At 35.4% G+C, this 16722-nt stretch overlaps 1 protein-coding gene and 1 pseudogene across 1 annotated transcript; one reads left to right on the top strand and one right to left on the bottom strand.

The window, feature by feature from the left end:
• Positions 1-559: 559 nt before the first annotated feature.
• On the top strand, positions 560-5517 carry LOC110713897 (vesicle-associated protein 1-3-like). Its single transcript, XM_021892335.1, has 8 exons — positions 560-768; positions 964-1034; positions 1140-1221; positions 1615-1730; positions 1827-1976; positions 2061-2102; positions 4525-4602; positions 4921-5517. Exons 1-8 carry the CDS (start codon positions 717-719, stop codon positions 5032-5034), a joined length of 705 nt encoding a protein of 234 aa, XP_021748027.1. The 5' UTR covers positions 560-716; the 3' UTR covers positions 5035-5517.
• Positions 5518-12915: 7398 nt separating this feature from the next.
• Positions 12916-16522, bottom strand: LOC110713898 (annotated as a pseudogene).
• Positions 16523-16722: the final 200 nt, after the last annotated feature.

Raw genomic sequence — 16722 nt, 5'->3', positions numbered from 1 at the left:
TAAGTTGGTGAACAATTTATTTACCGACTACAATAATATCTTGTTTTACTACACGTAAGAGTCACACCAGAACATTTTAATTAGTGTTACATGTAGTATTAATCAGCAATCAAATCTTAATTTATAATTATGTTTGATCCAAAAAAATTGATTTAAAATTGACTTGAGAGTTGAGAGTTTGGTGGTCAATATGTTATTGTATTCACACCACTCTTTGCTTTTCTTTGGTGGGAGCCAAATCTTTGCTTACCCCCTTCCAACTTCCCAATTTAATAAATTAAAAAAATTAAATATTAAAACCACCCACCATTTTAAAGAACCTTCCACTATCAAACGAATTTACCAATCTACCCTTTAAAATTTCAGTTCCTCAATCAAGATTTGTTGTAAATTTCTTGATATTGTAAGGGTAATTTAGTAAAAAAACTTATTAATTTTCGCCAAAGTTTTAACAAAAACCTAAAAAGAAGCTCCTTCCCATAAAGTTGAAGATGACAGGAGAGACCATAATAAATAAACAAAAGAAAATAAAAATACAATAATATAAATAAAAAAAATTAAAAAAAAAATTACGTAAAGCAAAATTTGTTTAGAGGTTCTTTTTATTTTGAGCATTGTATTTGGTTACTTTCATTTTTCAAATTTCTCTCTAAAATTCTATTTTGGGGATTTTACTTTTCCCAGAAATTAGAAAAGAGAAATTGAAATTCGGAGTCATGAATACTGGCGATCTTCTTAATATTGAACCCACCGAGCTCAGATTTCACTGTAAGTCAAATCTTCTCTCTCCTATTTGATTGATTAGTTTGCGTTTAACCCTAATTCGTAGCGTTTCTTGGTAATTCTGGGTTAATTGTATTAATCTGTCAGATTTTGAATGTTAATTGTATGCAATTTAGGGTTTTTTGACATGGGTTTTGATTAAATTTTTGTGGGGTTGCTTTGGATTTTGGTTTTATGAAGTTGAAGTGAGGAAGCAGGCCAATTGTTCTATGACTTTGACAAACAAGACAGACAAATATGTCGCATTTAAGGTATGATTTTATTTTATTTTTTGTATTAATGATTGTTGATTAGTCTGATAATTAGAGCTTATAGTAATGATTTGATTAATATGCTCTGTGTTTTTGTTTACAAAGGTTAAAACAACCAATCCAAAGAAGTATTGTGTGCGTCCCAATACTGGGGTTGTGTTACCTGGAGGAGCATGTGAGGTTACAGGTAATGATTAATTGTATGACATTCATTTTATTATTATGTGTTTGAGATTAGTTTATACTCCAATCTGAAATTATTGTCATAAGTCGTTGCGTTACTGATAATTGAGATTGATTGTACTGGGAATTTGGATCCATGGATTATAATACTTGGCTACAAAGAAAGATCGTTTTGGTGATTCACACTGTTTAGTAGACTTGTAATCTGAAGATCTGGTTGTGCTCTAGGACTAAATTGGGTTTACCTAGTCATATTAAAAATGCTAGTTGAATTCGCAAGCTACGACATATATGTGCTATTTGAGGCTTTTGAGTTGACCATGGTTGTGCAGTTATGAATATTGGTCATTAGTTTTATTGAGTAAAATTGATTGTGATTTCCAATTGGACATTGTAGTTACGATGCAAGCCCAGAAAGAAGCACCACTTGATATGCAATGCAAGGACAAATTCCTAGTTCAGAGTGCTATGGCACCTGATGGCATTACAGCAAAGGATATAACTTCTGAGATGGTATGGCTGTTTCGCATCACTTACTTATTATGAAGACTTGATTTTGGATCTTAATTTGTTCTCATAGTTGGCTGGCCTTTTATTTTATATCTTCAGTTTAACAAGGATGATGGGAAGGTTGTGGAGGAGTTCAAGTTGAGGGTTATTTACGTTCCTCCTAACCCTCCTTCACCAGTCCCTGAGGAATCAGAAGAAGGATCCCCACCTCGCGAAGATGTAAATGAGCAGGCTGCATTAGCGTCAGCTGTATGTGTGTTCATGCGTTGATTTTTTTATTTTCTGAGTGACTTTTCTTCCCAAATGATTAATTTTGGTTGCTGGTTCTTATAGGTAACTAGATCTTTTGAAGGGACCAAAGAAAAAGATTCTGAGGTAATTCCATTTGTCTATGTTAATTATTTGGAGAATTAGAAAATTTTTAATTTGCTTTCTGCAGGCCAAACTGTTTGTTTGTTGTGCTAGCTTAAACTTGATAAGGAACATGATACACATAAATATAAGTGTATAAACTGAAAAACAACTTGCATTGTGAATGTTATCTTACATAAACTATGTGGTGGAAGGTAGAATGATTCTTAAATAGTTAAATGCCTGATTTTTAAATCCAAATGCTCACTGTTTTGGTGGAAGGCATCTACATTGCTCAATGCCTGATTCTGAAATCTTAATGCACATTTTGTGGCGGAAGACATCTATTTTGATGAGTTGACTTGACCTGTTATAATATGACATGCTTTTTGTTTATATAATTCTCAAGTTCTGATGATTTTGTTCCATGTCTTGAAGATTATGTGTAGTTGTCTACATGCTGTACAAGAATTGTCCCCCCCCCCCCCCCAAAAAAAAAAAAAAAAAACCCACCCCCTCTGGTTTCTCTTATTTGCAGTGTTAGAACTTACATATGCACATATCACTGCGTAGAAAAACTCAAATACTCTATTTGTTTCTCTGTTTTCTTCTGCATTTCATCTTCTCCAGCTGGGGAGATTGGGGGTTGAAAAATCTTCAGTCTAAGGCGGTGTTTGAGTTCTGAGTTCAGACTTCAGAGCATGGTATGGGCCTATGGGGTATACGGGTTAGTACAGGATAAATTATAAAGCCATTCTACATATTTAGTTAAGAAAAGTGCAAAATTGATACCTGTGGGCTGTACTTGAACAAATTCCACAGGTTCACCTTATCCATCTTCTCTCCTTAATCACCATACCGTCACCAGGTCCCTTATCTGCCACTGTGTTCTCTTTGCCTTTATCCTAGTATCATACTGGACTACTGGCCAATTAGCTATTTCATACCTTTTCCTATAATGAATTTCAAACTCCACCTATGCTGTCTCAGAGTCGGGAAAGGTGAAGTGGAGATTAAATGTGAAAGAATTAGTTGAGGAGAGAAATAGTATTGGGGGAGGTCGGGAGGGGTTAATATACAAGAGGGAATAATACATAGATTTAGTTTTTCATCTATAGGTTTTGCAAATCAGGCAGGTTAATATAGAGATATATCTATGGCTATGCCAAAGATTATTACTGCATAATACTAGATTGCCAGAGCTCCTACATCAAATAACTGCTGGGGAACTCCTAAAGATTTTTAAATTTATTGGAAGATTAGGTGAAAAGCATCTTGCATCTAATTGGGACATTGACTTACCCAAATATTTCTTACCTCCAATTTCTTATGATTGGGATTCTGGTAGCTAGTTTCAAAAGTAGGATAAGTCTGACATAGGGAGGAGGAAGGAGAAAGAAGCTATGGTGGGGATGGAGTGTACAGTCAATGTGGCAAGGAGGAGAAAGGGTTTACATTTTGTTCTGTTATTCCAGATTTATCCTGAATGAAGTGCAGCTCATATTAAAAGTTAAATTTTGATTAACCTAAGTTTTAGATTACTTCTCATGCTCCTCATCTCTTTCCTAAACTGCCCTTCTTAAACGAACTTTAATCTCTTTCTCTCTCTCTCTGGAAGACTGGGACTGTTTTGTTTAATTTCAGAATTAGCAAGTTAAAGCTGCTTGGCATATATACATTAGCAGTTTTGTTTTAAGATGCCAATGTGACCCTCAAGTTATAGATTTTAAGACATTTTTCTCTTACTTGTATGGCTGGTTCTTTGGGTTTTGCGCTGTGTTCTACTTGCTAGATACTGCTTTTTCAATATTTGTTTTTTCTTTTTTTTTTTGTTTTTTTGTTTTTTTGTTTTTTTGTTTCTTTCTTAGAGGGATGGTCCAATTACTCATGCTTCATGGGCAAAGTGGTCCTTTGGTGAGAGATGTGCTGGTGCCTAATGCTGTATAAAACCTCTATATCCTTAGTGTTTCATGCTCCCTGATCTAATTGAATCTAATTGCATTGTGATGTTGTCCATAGCTTAAAATTATTCTATTAATTGATAATGTAGATTTGTATGAAGAGCATAGTTTCAAGTTCTTTTTGTTTGGTTGCAACTTGTAAGAATAAGATGTCATGCTACATTCCTAGTGTCATTGTATTATGTCTAACACTCTCATATTTTTTTAGAGTTTGATAAGCAAAATTAGTATTATTAGCATAGTATTTATGATGTAGCTATATATTGCAGCATCATTTAACATTCATGTCTGTTGTGGTCTAACTCCCGAGGGAGTGTGAATTCATTGTGACAGATTGTTTTGCTAGGATTTTATGTTAATGTTGGTATCATGTATAGGGATCTCAGCAGGAGGCAGTATTTACATTAATGCTATTCCTAGATGTTGGCTTTTTTATCCCTCTAATATCTCCCGAATTAGAATGCTAACGGACATGTCTGTTCCAGGCACGGTCTTTGATATCAAAGTTGACTAATGAGAAAGCTTCTGCCATTCATCAGAATCAGAAACTTCGTCATGAATTGGTATGATGCCTAGTTTGTCTTTGACACTTTATCTATGCTTAATTGCTTATCATTCTGTTACTTAGATTTCTTCTTTTTCTTGCTATATCTGGTAACATCATGTACACTTGTCCTGATTTTACCCCCCCCCCTCTCTCTCTCTCTCCACATAATTGTTAGTTTTGTTACAATTGTGATAATAATCTTTAAAAACTGTATTTGACATTTGTTACTCTGTGTCTTCCTTTCTTAAAAAGCTATTTCTTGGATAAGACTGAATTATTACAAAACCATTATGCAATTGTAATAGTCTCCTGACATATTGGTTCTACTTAACAGGACATGATGAAAAGAGAAATTGGCAGAAGACGTTCTGGTGGTGTGCCAGTGTATGTAGTGGTACTGATCGGCATTCTCAGCATACTCCTTGGGTACTTGATGAAGAGAACATAGGACTCACACAATACATGCAAATTACCATTTCGAAAGGCCAAACAGAATGTGCAGATAGATCATCTATATGGATGCATCATTGTCAAAACTGTAAAAAAGTTGTAGTGTCTTGGTTATTTCTATTTCTGTCGACACACTGGCAATTAGATCTGGTTTGTGCATCAACTATCTTAGGTTTTTACATACTGCAGCACTCTGTTTTGCCAGATTTAGTCTAATATCTAGTCCCATGGTCTCGGTTAGCTTGTTGGTGTGCTATCTCCATCCTCAGGTCCCATTTCAAGAAAAAGGACTGTATAACGTAAAATTTCCATGGTGGATTGTCGATCTTGGCCTTCCCGTTTGCCTCTCTGAACTAACACTTGGATGAATTTTTGTAGTGTTTTTTTCATTTGTTTGAATGAATAATGGCTGATAGCTACAATCTAGAACTATGAGAATATCATTTCTTCAAGGAGTATGCATCGACCTCCTCGTGTTTAAGTGGTGTTTATATTATTTGCACAACATGCCATTCTACTTTGTTTCAATTTTGCTCCATATTAAGGCGTGACTTTTTAGGTTGTAGGTATGTCAAAACGTTGACTATATGGCTAGAGGTAACTAGTAACGGTGTATATAACGGGAGACAACCAAATGGGAATTACTACGTATACAAACCATTTTAATATAATTGATCCGCGTTCTAACGCGTGGGACTCCTCGAGAGTCCATCGGTTTTTTGTTGGCCCAACTGCAATTAGGATCCTTAGTCTAGATCGTCCGTAATAACTTATGGACGATTTTGTATACTGGAAATTCTCTAAGGATGGCTCATTTTCTACGAAGTCTGTCTATGCTCTCTTATTTGAGCATACTTTTAGATGTCCTCCTTTGGGGACCTTGCCTGCTCCCCGGTGGAGGAAATTTTTGGCGCTCCCCCTTCTTCCGAAATGGAAGATCTTTGGTTGGAAAATAATTTAGGCTGGTATTCTGGTTGCCTCGATTCTAGCTGTTCGAGGCATTTCAGTGGATCCAGTTTGCTGCTTCTGTCAGAGGGAGTAGGAGACAGTCGACCATTTGTTTAGAGACTGTGATTTAGTTGCTCCTTTGTGGGTTCACAACTCGTTTTATTTCAATAGCCAGGGTCTTCTTCATCTTCCCTTCCTCCAATGGTTTTCTGTTATGGTCTCGTTATTAGCAGCTGCAAAGGACTGGGAGAACTTGGTACAGTTTTTCTCCCTTCTTTGGGTAATTTGGTTGACTCATAATAATGCACGTTTTCAGCAAAAGGTTGTCTCTCCCGATGATGTTTTACTTCTTGCTTCTCAGTGGAATGTGCAGGGGATGCAGGCCAAAGATTCTCACCTTTCCTCCTCTGCTTTGGGTCCTAGTCCTAGGTCGGTGGGTTCGAGGTTTGCTGCCACACTTGCTGGGGACCCTACATCGGGGTTTGATATTTGTTTGATTTATGATGGGTCTTGGCCGTCCTCCGATAACTCGGGAGGTGCTGGTTGGGTTTTTCGGGATTGTGATTTCAGTCCGTGGGGGAGGGGCACGTGCTTCTCTCCCTTCTTCAGCCTTATAGTTTGAATTATAGGCTTGTTTTTGGGGGTTATGAAATGCCTTTTCTTGTGGTTTTCGTAGGGTTCTTATTTACTCGGATTGTGAGCCTCTGCGTTTGATGTTAGCCCAACAACATAGGGACGAGGTTTCTTTATACTGGTTACTTTGGGATATCCGGGTTCTTCAGTCTACCTTTACGGCTTGTAAAATTCTTAAGGTTTCGTGAAATGGGTATCTCCTGCTCACTTGTTGGCTGGAAAGGCTCGTGCTCAGGAATGTCTTTTTAATTTTTGCTTGTGTGTTTTTTTTTTTCTTTTTCTTTTCTTTCTTTCTTTGTACTCATTGGAAAAAAAAAAAAACATTTTAGTAAGGACAAAAAAAATTAAAAGAGCATGAATTAGCATAGAAGGTATAAATAGTAAATATATGGTTTGTTTGCTAATATAATAAATAAAAAGTTACCCCGAATTCTATTGTGAAATTAGGCAGACTCCTTGCCTCCTTGGAGATTCATGTCAGACCGGTATTGTGAAATTAGGCGAAATATATAAATCAGCATAGAAGCGGCTTCTGAGGTATGAGTATGATGTTTTCTCTCATTCTTATTTTTAAATTTTAATATTCGAATATCAATTTCAACATCTAGGGTTTGTGGTTAATTCTATTGTCAGTATATCCGATTGAAGTATTGGTTTTAATTTAGGGTCCTTATCAATTATTTTCAGAATTATAATCATGATGGGAAGTGATGATTTGCGGGGTGTAATATTTACAAACCCTCTAATTGAGGTTTGTTCTGTGTCAATCCAGCCGTATAAAACATACAAATCATGTCAAATACATGGTGTAATCACTGCTGTTGACGGCAGAGACGAAACTTATGAGCTCTTTAATAGGAGTAAGGCCAATCCCCAGACCATCGACTCAGCCAGTCCTCAGACCTTATTGCTAACGGGTCCTAAACTCGGTGCTATCTCAATGGACGGTGACGTTCGCCTTGATTACCCATGACGGATCTAGTAACCCTTGAATGAATAACTCTTGAATAAGTAACCCCTTAAATTTACCCCAGACCAAACAAGTAACCCCAGAATAAGTAATCTTTGTAAGTAACCTATGACAAACGATTAACCCCTTACAAGTAACCCTTGACCAAATGTGTAACCCCCTACAAGCAACCCCTGACCAAATGAATAACCCCTAACCAAACGGGTACGTAACTCCCTACAAGTAACCCCGACCACACAGTGTGGCCAGCTACGTATAAAAAATTGTATAAATTTTCAAGAATTTGCATAACCTATTGTTAACCAAACAAGCACTAAATTAATGAGTTTGAACAAAAAAAAAAAGAAAAAAAATTTTAATTTCAATTTGTCATAAAATAAGCTAAGCTCGAACAATTCAACTCAACTAGTCACAAAAACAAATAAATAAATTTACAATACTATTAAAACTCAAAGGGACTGCATGGTATTGACATGTGTCACCTTCTCTCATCATGTCTTGGACTCGTGGCACCATATAAGTAATGACATGACAAACCTCATAAAACCTTTCATATAAGCTATATTATTATATATTTTGTCTATTCAATTACTTTAATATTAAATACCTTACTATTTAGCAATAATTAACAATAAGCACTAATAGAATTTATTCTACAAGAAAAACTTTTCATATATTTAATCTTTTGATTTAAACAACTATCTATTATATGTAAACATCTTGGTCAATTAATGATAAAACTGTACTTATAGAGTATGAGATATAGTATCAATAGTATGGATATCAAAATAACAAAGATGTGATTCATTCTATTGATGCAAAATTAAGAAAAAAAATGTTTTTTTTTTTCAATCATTCACTTAATAATATCATCGAAATCAACCCCGCCTTTAAATTAAAGTTTGATCAAACTCAAATGATCATAAAATTATAATGATTCGGGGCATCACCCGAGCCAATAACTAGTTGTTTTTTTTTAAAAGCGGTAGTCTCTCAACTAGGGATGGCAACGGATCGGATCTGGATTGGATCCAGATGGACCCGAATCCAGATCCTTTTTTGTATCAAGGATCCAGATCCGACCCGGATCCGCCGGGTCTGAAAAATGGAGACCCAGATCCAGATCCGACGGGTCCACGAATCCGGGTCCAATACATTTTGCCTAATTTTTTGCAATAAATGTAATGGTTGGGTTAAAAAATGCATTTCAAACTGGGGTTATAAAGTTCAACCTAAATTAAAGTTGTACAACTAATCTGAAAACACAAACTAACCACCTTATACACTTATACTAGATGAAGCCTGTGCGATGCACGATTTGTTTTATTTATTTATTTTTTTCTTATTTTTTTTTTGTATTTATGAGTTAAAATTTGATATATATTTAAAAAAATTCCTAATATTAAAATATGATATTTAATATTTAATTAATTTAAACTTAAAAATCTCATTCGCCAAATTTTGCTTACATGGCATATGAATTATTTAATTCTAAAGTAAATTAATAATCTCTTATTTAATTGGTTACTGCTAAGATTTATAATCTTACATGGCGGGCTGAGAAAATTAGATCTACGTGGCTCTCTAAAAATTCGGGAAAAAACTCCCCTTTAAATATATATATTAGATTTTGAAATAAAAATTATAAACGACGAAAAAAGTACGATGTTACAAATGAGCAAGTGAAAAAACAACGATGATGTATCCGATATGAGCATCCAAAATTCTCTCTTGAAAGGGCTAATCTTTATCATCACTACTTTCATCAACATTTTTAATTAAAAAAAAACAATTTTAGTTTTTTTAATAGGATCGAAAAATTAAAAAAAAAACAGGTAAACGGATCTGGTCCGGGTCTAGGGGCTAGACTCGAATCCAGATCCGTTTGTTATAGCAGGACCCGGATCCGACGGGTCCAAATTTTAAAGACCCAGATCCGTCTGTGTGTGGGTGTGTGTGTGTGTGTGTTAAGGCTTTTTTTTTAGTTCACCTTATTTTTGTTTATCTGATTTGATCAAATTTGTTCAGATATGATATGACCTGAACTGGTGTAATCTAATTTGATTGTCAAATTTACTGATATGGATTTGAACGATTCAATATTTTCTCCCTTTTCAACCGAAAATAAAAAAAGTGAATTCCATAGTAGGGTGGTGTCTTGTTAAATCCTAAATAATGTATATTTTATTAATATGTAATTTTCATACTCCTTAATTTTTTCATTATAAAATTAAATACTACCTCCGGTTCATTTTAGTCGCAACAAAAGACAATTTTACGCAAACCTAGGCAAAAGATTGAAAGCATGATTATGGAAAAATAAGGGTACATGCTTAACAATTAATCCAGCAAAAAAAAACCTTAATTAAATTAAAATAGTAACCCACCACCACCACCACTATTGACACCACCAAGCATCACCCAAACCACCCACCACCACCACCCAACATCACCGAAACTACCCAGTACCGAACCTAACACCGCCAACGCACCACCACTACCCCACGCACCCAGCAACCCGTCGTCCCACCACTACCACCACCCCACGCACCCAGCCACCCACGAACCCAGCCACTACCACAAACCCAACCACTACCACGACCCCACCACCACCACGGCACCACCCCACGCACCCAGCCACCAACGAACCCAGCCACTACCACGAACCCAACAACTACCACGACCCCACCACCACCACGACACCACCCCACGCACCCAGCCGATTTCAAACCCACGAAATCAATTACCACGAAATCAACCCAAAAAACCCACGAAATCAATTACCACGGCACCACCCCACGCACCCAGCCGATTTCAAACCCACAAAATCAATTACTACGAAACCAACCCAGAAAACCTACGAAATCAATTACCACGAAATCAACCCAGTCGCCAATTTCAAACCCACGAAATCAACCCAGAAAACCAAACCCACAAACCATTATCGTTGCCGATCTACAACCCCCGATCTGCCGATTTGAAACCCACAAATCAAACCCATAAACCAAACCGCCGATCTGAAACCACGAATCAAACCCATAAAACCAAATCCACGCCGCCACCGATCTACAACCCCCGCCGCTCGTAACACCATGGAACTACCATGAAAATGTGGTTGGAGGAGGAGAGAGAATATTCAATGGGAGGAGTGTTTAATTAATTAAGATTGGGGTTTAATTTAATGAAATCAGATTTGTAATTTAATAAGGGTGTTTAAGAAAAAAAGTAAGGGCATATATGTCATTTTACAAGCTAAAAGTTACCAAATATGGAAAAAAAAATATTTTGTTGCAAGTAATTTGAACCACCCCAAAATGGAAATTGTTGCGACTAAATTGAACCGGAGGTAGTATATTTAGCGATAAAAAACTGCACATAAAACAGTGATCTGATTAGAACGTATTTTATCTGTTCTGATCTGAATTTATATTGAAATAAGTTAAAATAAGTTAAACTAAACAAGACCTTACCCTTTTCTGTCGCGACCTTTTTTTTTTTTTTTGGGATTTTTCATCATTATAACCCTCTAACTTTCCGTTTTCTACGATGTGTCCCCCCTTTTTAAGAAATCTACATTGTAACCTCAAAATACATTTAGCTTCTATACCATAACCTTGCCGTTATATTGACCATCCGGGGGGTCCCCCTGTGGTCAAATGCCGTTAACAAATTCCGTTAGTGGGGCCCACTCATCACTTTATAATATTTTTTTAATCGATTTGCATGTTGGAATTGGTTTCTTTTAAGGTTTTGAGGGCTATTTTGGTCTTAAGGAACCAAATTGAGCTCAGATTTGACAAAAAAATGACGCAAATGTCTCGTTTTGCGTATTAAATACATAAACACGCATTTCGAGACATTTCTTAATATGCAATACGAGGTATTTGTGTTATTTTTTTGCTAAATCTGAGCTCAATATGGACCCTTTAGGGCCAAAATAGCCCCCAAAACCATAAACGGAATAATTTTCAACACGCAGATCGATAAAAAATATTATTAAGTGGTGAGCGGACCCCACTAACGGAATTTGTTAACGACATTATAACGGCAAGGTTACCGTATAGAAGCTAAATGTATTTTGAGGTTATAATGTAGATTTCTCAAAAAGAGAGGGCACATCATAGAAAACGAAAAGTTAGAGGGTTATAATGTAGAAAACCCTTTTTTTTTTTTTTTTTAATTACTCCATATTACACTTTTTTTTTTCTTTTTTTGCAACAACTCTATTTTAATCTCTCTCCTCTTTTATAGTATTTTAATACTTTAATTACCCAACTTACATCCTTTTTATATTCAAGTCAATAAATTTGCCTAAAACTATGTGTCGTTTAAAGTGTAACACTTAATAAAACGAAGGGAGTACAAGATGTAGTAGTGCAAATAAGCCTTATTAGAGTTTTCCACCATCCTATATTCCTTAAAAACACCTATATTTTTCTAAACCATTAGTGGTGCATCTCATTTGCTAAAATAAAAATGCCAAGTATGTGATTGGGACAAGGCACAACGCCTTAGTGTTGGGGTGTTGGATGGTGCAATGGGTGTGTGGCATGGGAACACGACACATGCACCCAAAGGAGAAGGCATACAAACAACTATTTTTGGCATTTGATTAACAACTTCCATGTCTTCCAACAAAAAAATACTTTCTAAAGAAAAAAAAACGCACAGATATTGTACAATAGCCAAATGAACGTTTTAAAGTTTGTAACAAAGTTTACATGAAAAAAAGAATTGCATACTTTACATGATGATTTGATGAATATTACTGAAAGCTTCATGGTCAAACATTGTAGTCAAAAACTCAAACTAGTGATTGAAACTTTGTTCTCTTCAAACTTAATGGTAGTTGATACACCTAAATTTAGGGGTAAAATAACAGAGCATATACTGACAAGATAGTGATCATTATATCTTTCACAATTGAAATTACAAGCACATTTTTTTTGTCCGATGTTAGCATATGATATCAATCTTTGAAAAAATGGGTAAGGTAACATACTGTTCTACATTTCTCATCCAGATTACACAAAATGGAGCATTTTCAAAATCAAAATCTAACTAAAGAACCAGTTTGTCACATCTGTTGGATGCATGAAAACTGAAAACCGGTCAAGGTCTCAGGGGCTCCTCAGAGTGAAAGCCTTAACTACTAGGGCATCCTCCATGATTTCATAAATGCACACAATCAGAAGAAACCAAGACAAAGCAACTGATTTGCATGACTGAGATTCATGAAACATCACCACAAAGCACTGGCTGTAAACTTCATTCTAGACCTTAATCCGAATAACAAATAAACCTGTTCAGGAAGCAATATATGAGCAGCACTTAAATTGTGACACAGAAATGAAAATTACAAATTGGAATATAAAATCATAGCAAAGTCAAAACATGGTGTGTGTTGAAAAAATGATGTATTGAATTTGCATCTCAAAGTGAAACAATTGATCATAGTATATAGTTATCTATATCCTCTAGAAATAAACAGTTAGACCAGCTGCAGCAGTAGTCAAGACAGCAAGAAAAGAGTTGATTCAGAGTCTAATTTCATATTGTGAGGATTTCCAGATTTCCATATATGTATAACACATTTTAAAATAGACCCAACACACAAAAAGTCTTAATTCAACTTAGGCATTATTTATGATAGTGGGCCATTTATAGTAGCTTGACTGTTAAAAAGTCATATAATGTACTGAAAATGGCCTCAAAGTATTTCTTTTCAGATGATAGGAGGAATGAAATAAAAGGCCAAACAAAGGAAGGTTAGAAATATCTGCTGAAACAGCGCAAGGTATTCTCAAATCCCAAGTTCGTAAGTGTTCCCCTTATGATTCCACATGGAAAGTAGAGATGCATACTTGCTGCTTGTGCAGCTTTGTTCTCCACCGAAGCCTCAGTCAGTCAGATGTATCTTGGGACGTAACAGCACTATCAGGTGACTGGTCTACAGAAATGTGTGATAGCCAACGGAATCGATTTCTTGCAGCACAAATGTACCCTAGCCAAATATAACATGAACAATCTTGTGAGACAATAAATCTTCAAATAATTAATATCAAACCATTTAGTAGTTGGCAGGAGCTCACTCTATGATTTGTCTTCAGATTGTCTATCAGTTTCTTGAAGAATTCAGACCAGAAATCCTTACAGATGAACTTGATTGCGTCAAGATGGTCACGAAATCGTGGTCTATCCATGGTATACCTAACAAAAACAGTTTCATGTAACAAGGTGAAACTTCCTACAGCAGTAACTAAATGGATAAACAAGAATTTGAATTCAAAATTCGTAACAACAAAAAGCAAGCAACAACAGCAGCAACAGAAAATTAACATAAAAGATCAATCTTGAACCTCATTCTTTTGAGAATGTGCATCACTAAGGGGCTATTTGGCACATAAACATGTTAAGAATGGGGTGGAATCAAAAAAGGAAACAAATAGAATGAATTCTCAAGTCTCAACCCCATTCCTTTTTCGCTGAAAATAATGGTTCTACTTGCTCCCTCATCGTCCGTCACTCCCAACATTTATCTTCCTAATTGAGCAGTAGACTGAGAGCATTAGGCACCTGAAGCTTGACACTCAACACATTGGCCTTGAATGCTTTGTGCAGTGCAGACACATTGCAGTCTCGAGATCAGCATGCCCTCTGCTAGAAACTGTTACTGCGATTCTGGTACACACAAACTTGACCAGGTAATAGACTAACACTGGTAGTTACGAATTAGTATTGCACTGAAATGACTTCCAGCAAAAAAAAAAACAATCCTTAGTCTGGATATAGAGAGGATTAAAACAATTTCTGCATACTTTTAAAACAAAAATTATTTACATCTGATCATCTAAATTCGTCAATCAAACAACTTACCCGCAAATCCGCAATTATGCACATCTTTGTTATAATAATCATAAGAATTTTACCTATGTCAGTTCACAATTTCAATCCAACAATACCCTAACTTCAAAATTGACATCATAATTCATAAACCCTAACAAGATATTCTCAATTAAAAGAGGAGAGATTGATAAACCTTGGCTTTGGGAAGAGCTAGGGTTTCTTCGCGTAATCTATCCTTAATAGATTGAACTTGAAGCTCCATGGCTTTAGCCACCGCACCAACCCCTGTGAGATCGGCGACGGTACTTCCGGATATACTGAAATTAGGTTTTTGATAATCAATTTCTAAAAATCAATTGAAATTCATCAAATTGAACGGAAATTGAGCGAGAAAAAAAGTGAAAGATGGAGAGAGAAATAAATAACTGTTTCGAGCAATGATGAGTTCTTGGATCTCGGAAATGCGAGTATTCAAGATACCATTATTGATTCCATAGAAGATCCTGCATTTTGGCTTCCATTGTTATCAAGCTTGCTATCTGTTTCGTTGCTGATGAGACGAACTGTTTGAATTTTGGGGGATGATTTAAGAAATATGTTGTGTTGGCGGGAAAATGTTATGGAAGTTCAACTTTTGTCAAACTATAGTCAAATATAAGACGTAAAAAGGGATTTTTTTTTTTTACCCACTTAATTTTGCCCAATGTGACCTTCGTTGACCTAGTTATTTTTGTTTAGCTAAACTAGACCTGGTAAACGGACCATTTAGATCGGGTCAAGTGCAAGTCAATTCGGGTTTTGGGTATATTTTAGATTCAGGTTAGGTCATTTTGGATTAGTTAATAATTGGGTTGGATACTACGAGTTAATTTAGGGTTTTGGGCCGAGTGTTCGGGTCTAGGTAAGGTTGAATGAATATGGTTGAATAAATAATGAAGTCTCAAACTTGGTTGAAGTTAATGTATATGTTACCTGATGGGCTAATAAAAGTAGAGTTTTCTCTTACGAGAACCTTTTATATACACCCGGGTGCACATACCTTTATGTGCACCCAAAACTTGTCTAATTTTCTAAGAAATGTCGACTCTCTTGTTCCATTGTTTGTTTAATTCATTTGCTTCGATGTCAATAAAAATAAATATACAAGTATTTATTATAAACAATTTTTATTTATTTTAACAAAAAAAAAAAAGAAAAACAATTTTTTTAGTTGAAAATATGTAAACAATTTTATTTTGGCCCCCTTGATGTATAGTTTCTAGTTCCGCCACTGTTTACACATAGACACCTATATTGATATAGTTTTATATATTTTTTCGAATTCGCTTTTTACTACCTAAATTGCTTATTTTATTTAATTAACTTTACAAACATTAATGAATTAACGAGTAGGGTGATTTTTGGAGAAAGTATATTGTATCGTCGGGGTAAGATAGATATTACATGACTACATGAGTGATGATGGAATAAATATTCATCAAAACCCTTAGTCGAAATGGTAACATCAAAACATTGATCTTGACCCAACATACATACTGAAACAGTACTCCAACTTCCTGGCAAGATGCATACGGTTAAAAAGTTATGAAAAAATTTCCCCTTTTCCTGCTCCCCTCCATCTTTTAAAAGGCTGGATTCCTCCATTCTGTTTTTGGAATGAATTGAATCGGTTCAGTGGATGGAATTGGAACTTTCACTTGTATGATTGAAAAGCATTACTTTTGCAGCAAGGGTTCATGGAGATATTGAGCTTTCCTAAATATAACTATAGAGAGCCAATCTTAAACCTATCTTTCTACTTTCTTTCCTCTAAACAAACCGGGTCGATAAAGCGTTTCTCCTAGCTCATCACTGCTTCAGTAAGGTCATCCTATCCTATACCACCTTTGAAATTTTGAAATTTATATGGGTTAGGGTTTAAGAATGGGGAGCAATGGAAAGTGTTCGAAGATTTTAAGGATCACTCAAAACGTGATTTTCCTCTAAAGGCTTATAACAATCAATGTTTTCATATAACAATTGTTCATCATTCGAGCATTCGAATGTGAATACGCTGATCTCGATTGTGAAGATCAAAGAAACAACGGTCTTTAATCTTCATTTGTTTAAGTTTAAGCATTAGATATATGTGCAATAACAAATATATAAATACATAAACTATGTATACGTGCAATAACAAATTACGTGAAATTATTATGAATTTACAAATTATGAAATTTGTTAGATGGAAAAAGTGATTTTGTTTTGTTTTCTATTAATTTTTTCTGACATTTGAGTTTCAATTTAACA

The sequence above is a fragment of the Chenopodium quinoa genome, unplaced genomic scaffold (assembly GCF_001683475.1).
Source record: "Chenopodium quinoa cultivar QQ74 unplaced genomic scaffold, ASM168347v1, whole genome shotgun sequence".
In the NCBI taxonomy this organism is placed as follows: domain Eukaryota; kingdom Viridiplantae; phylum Streptophyta; class Magnoliopsida; order Caryophyllales; family Amaranthaceae; genus Chenopodium; species Chenopodium quinoa.
Note: the sequence above shows the minus strand (reverse complement) of the source record. Positions and strands in the feature narration are given on the sequence as shown.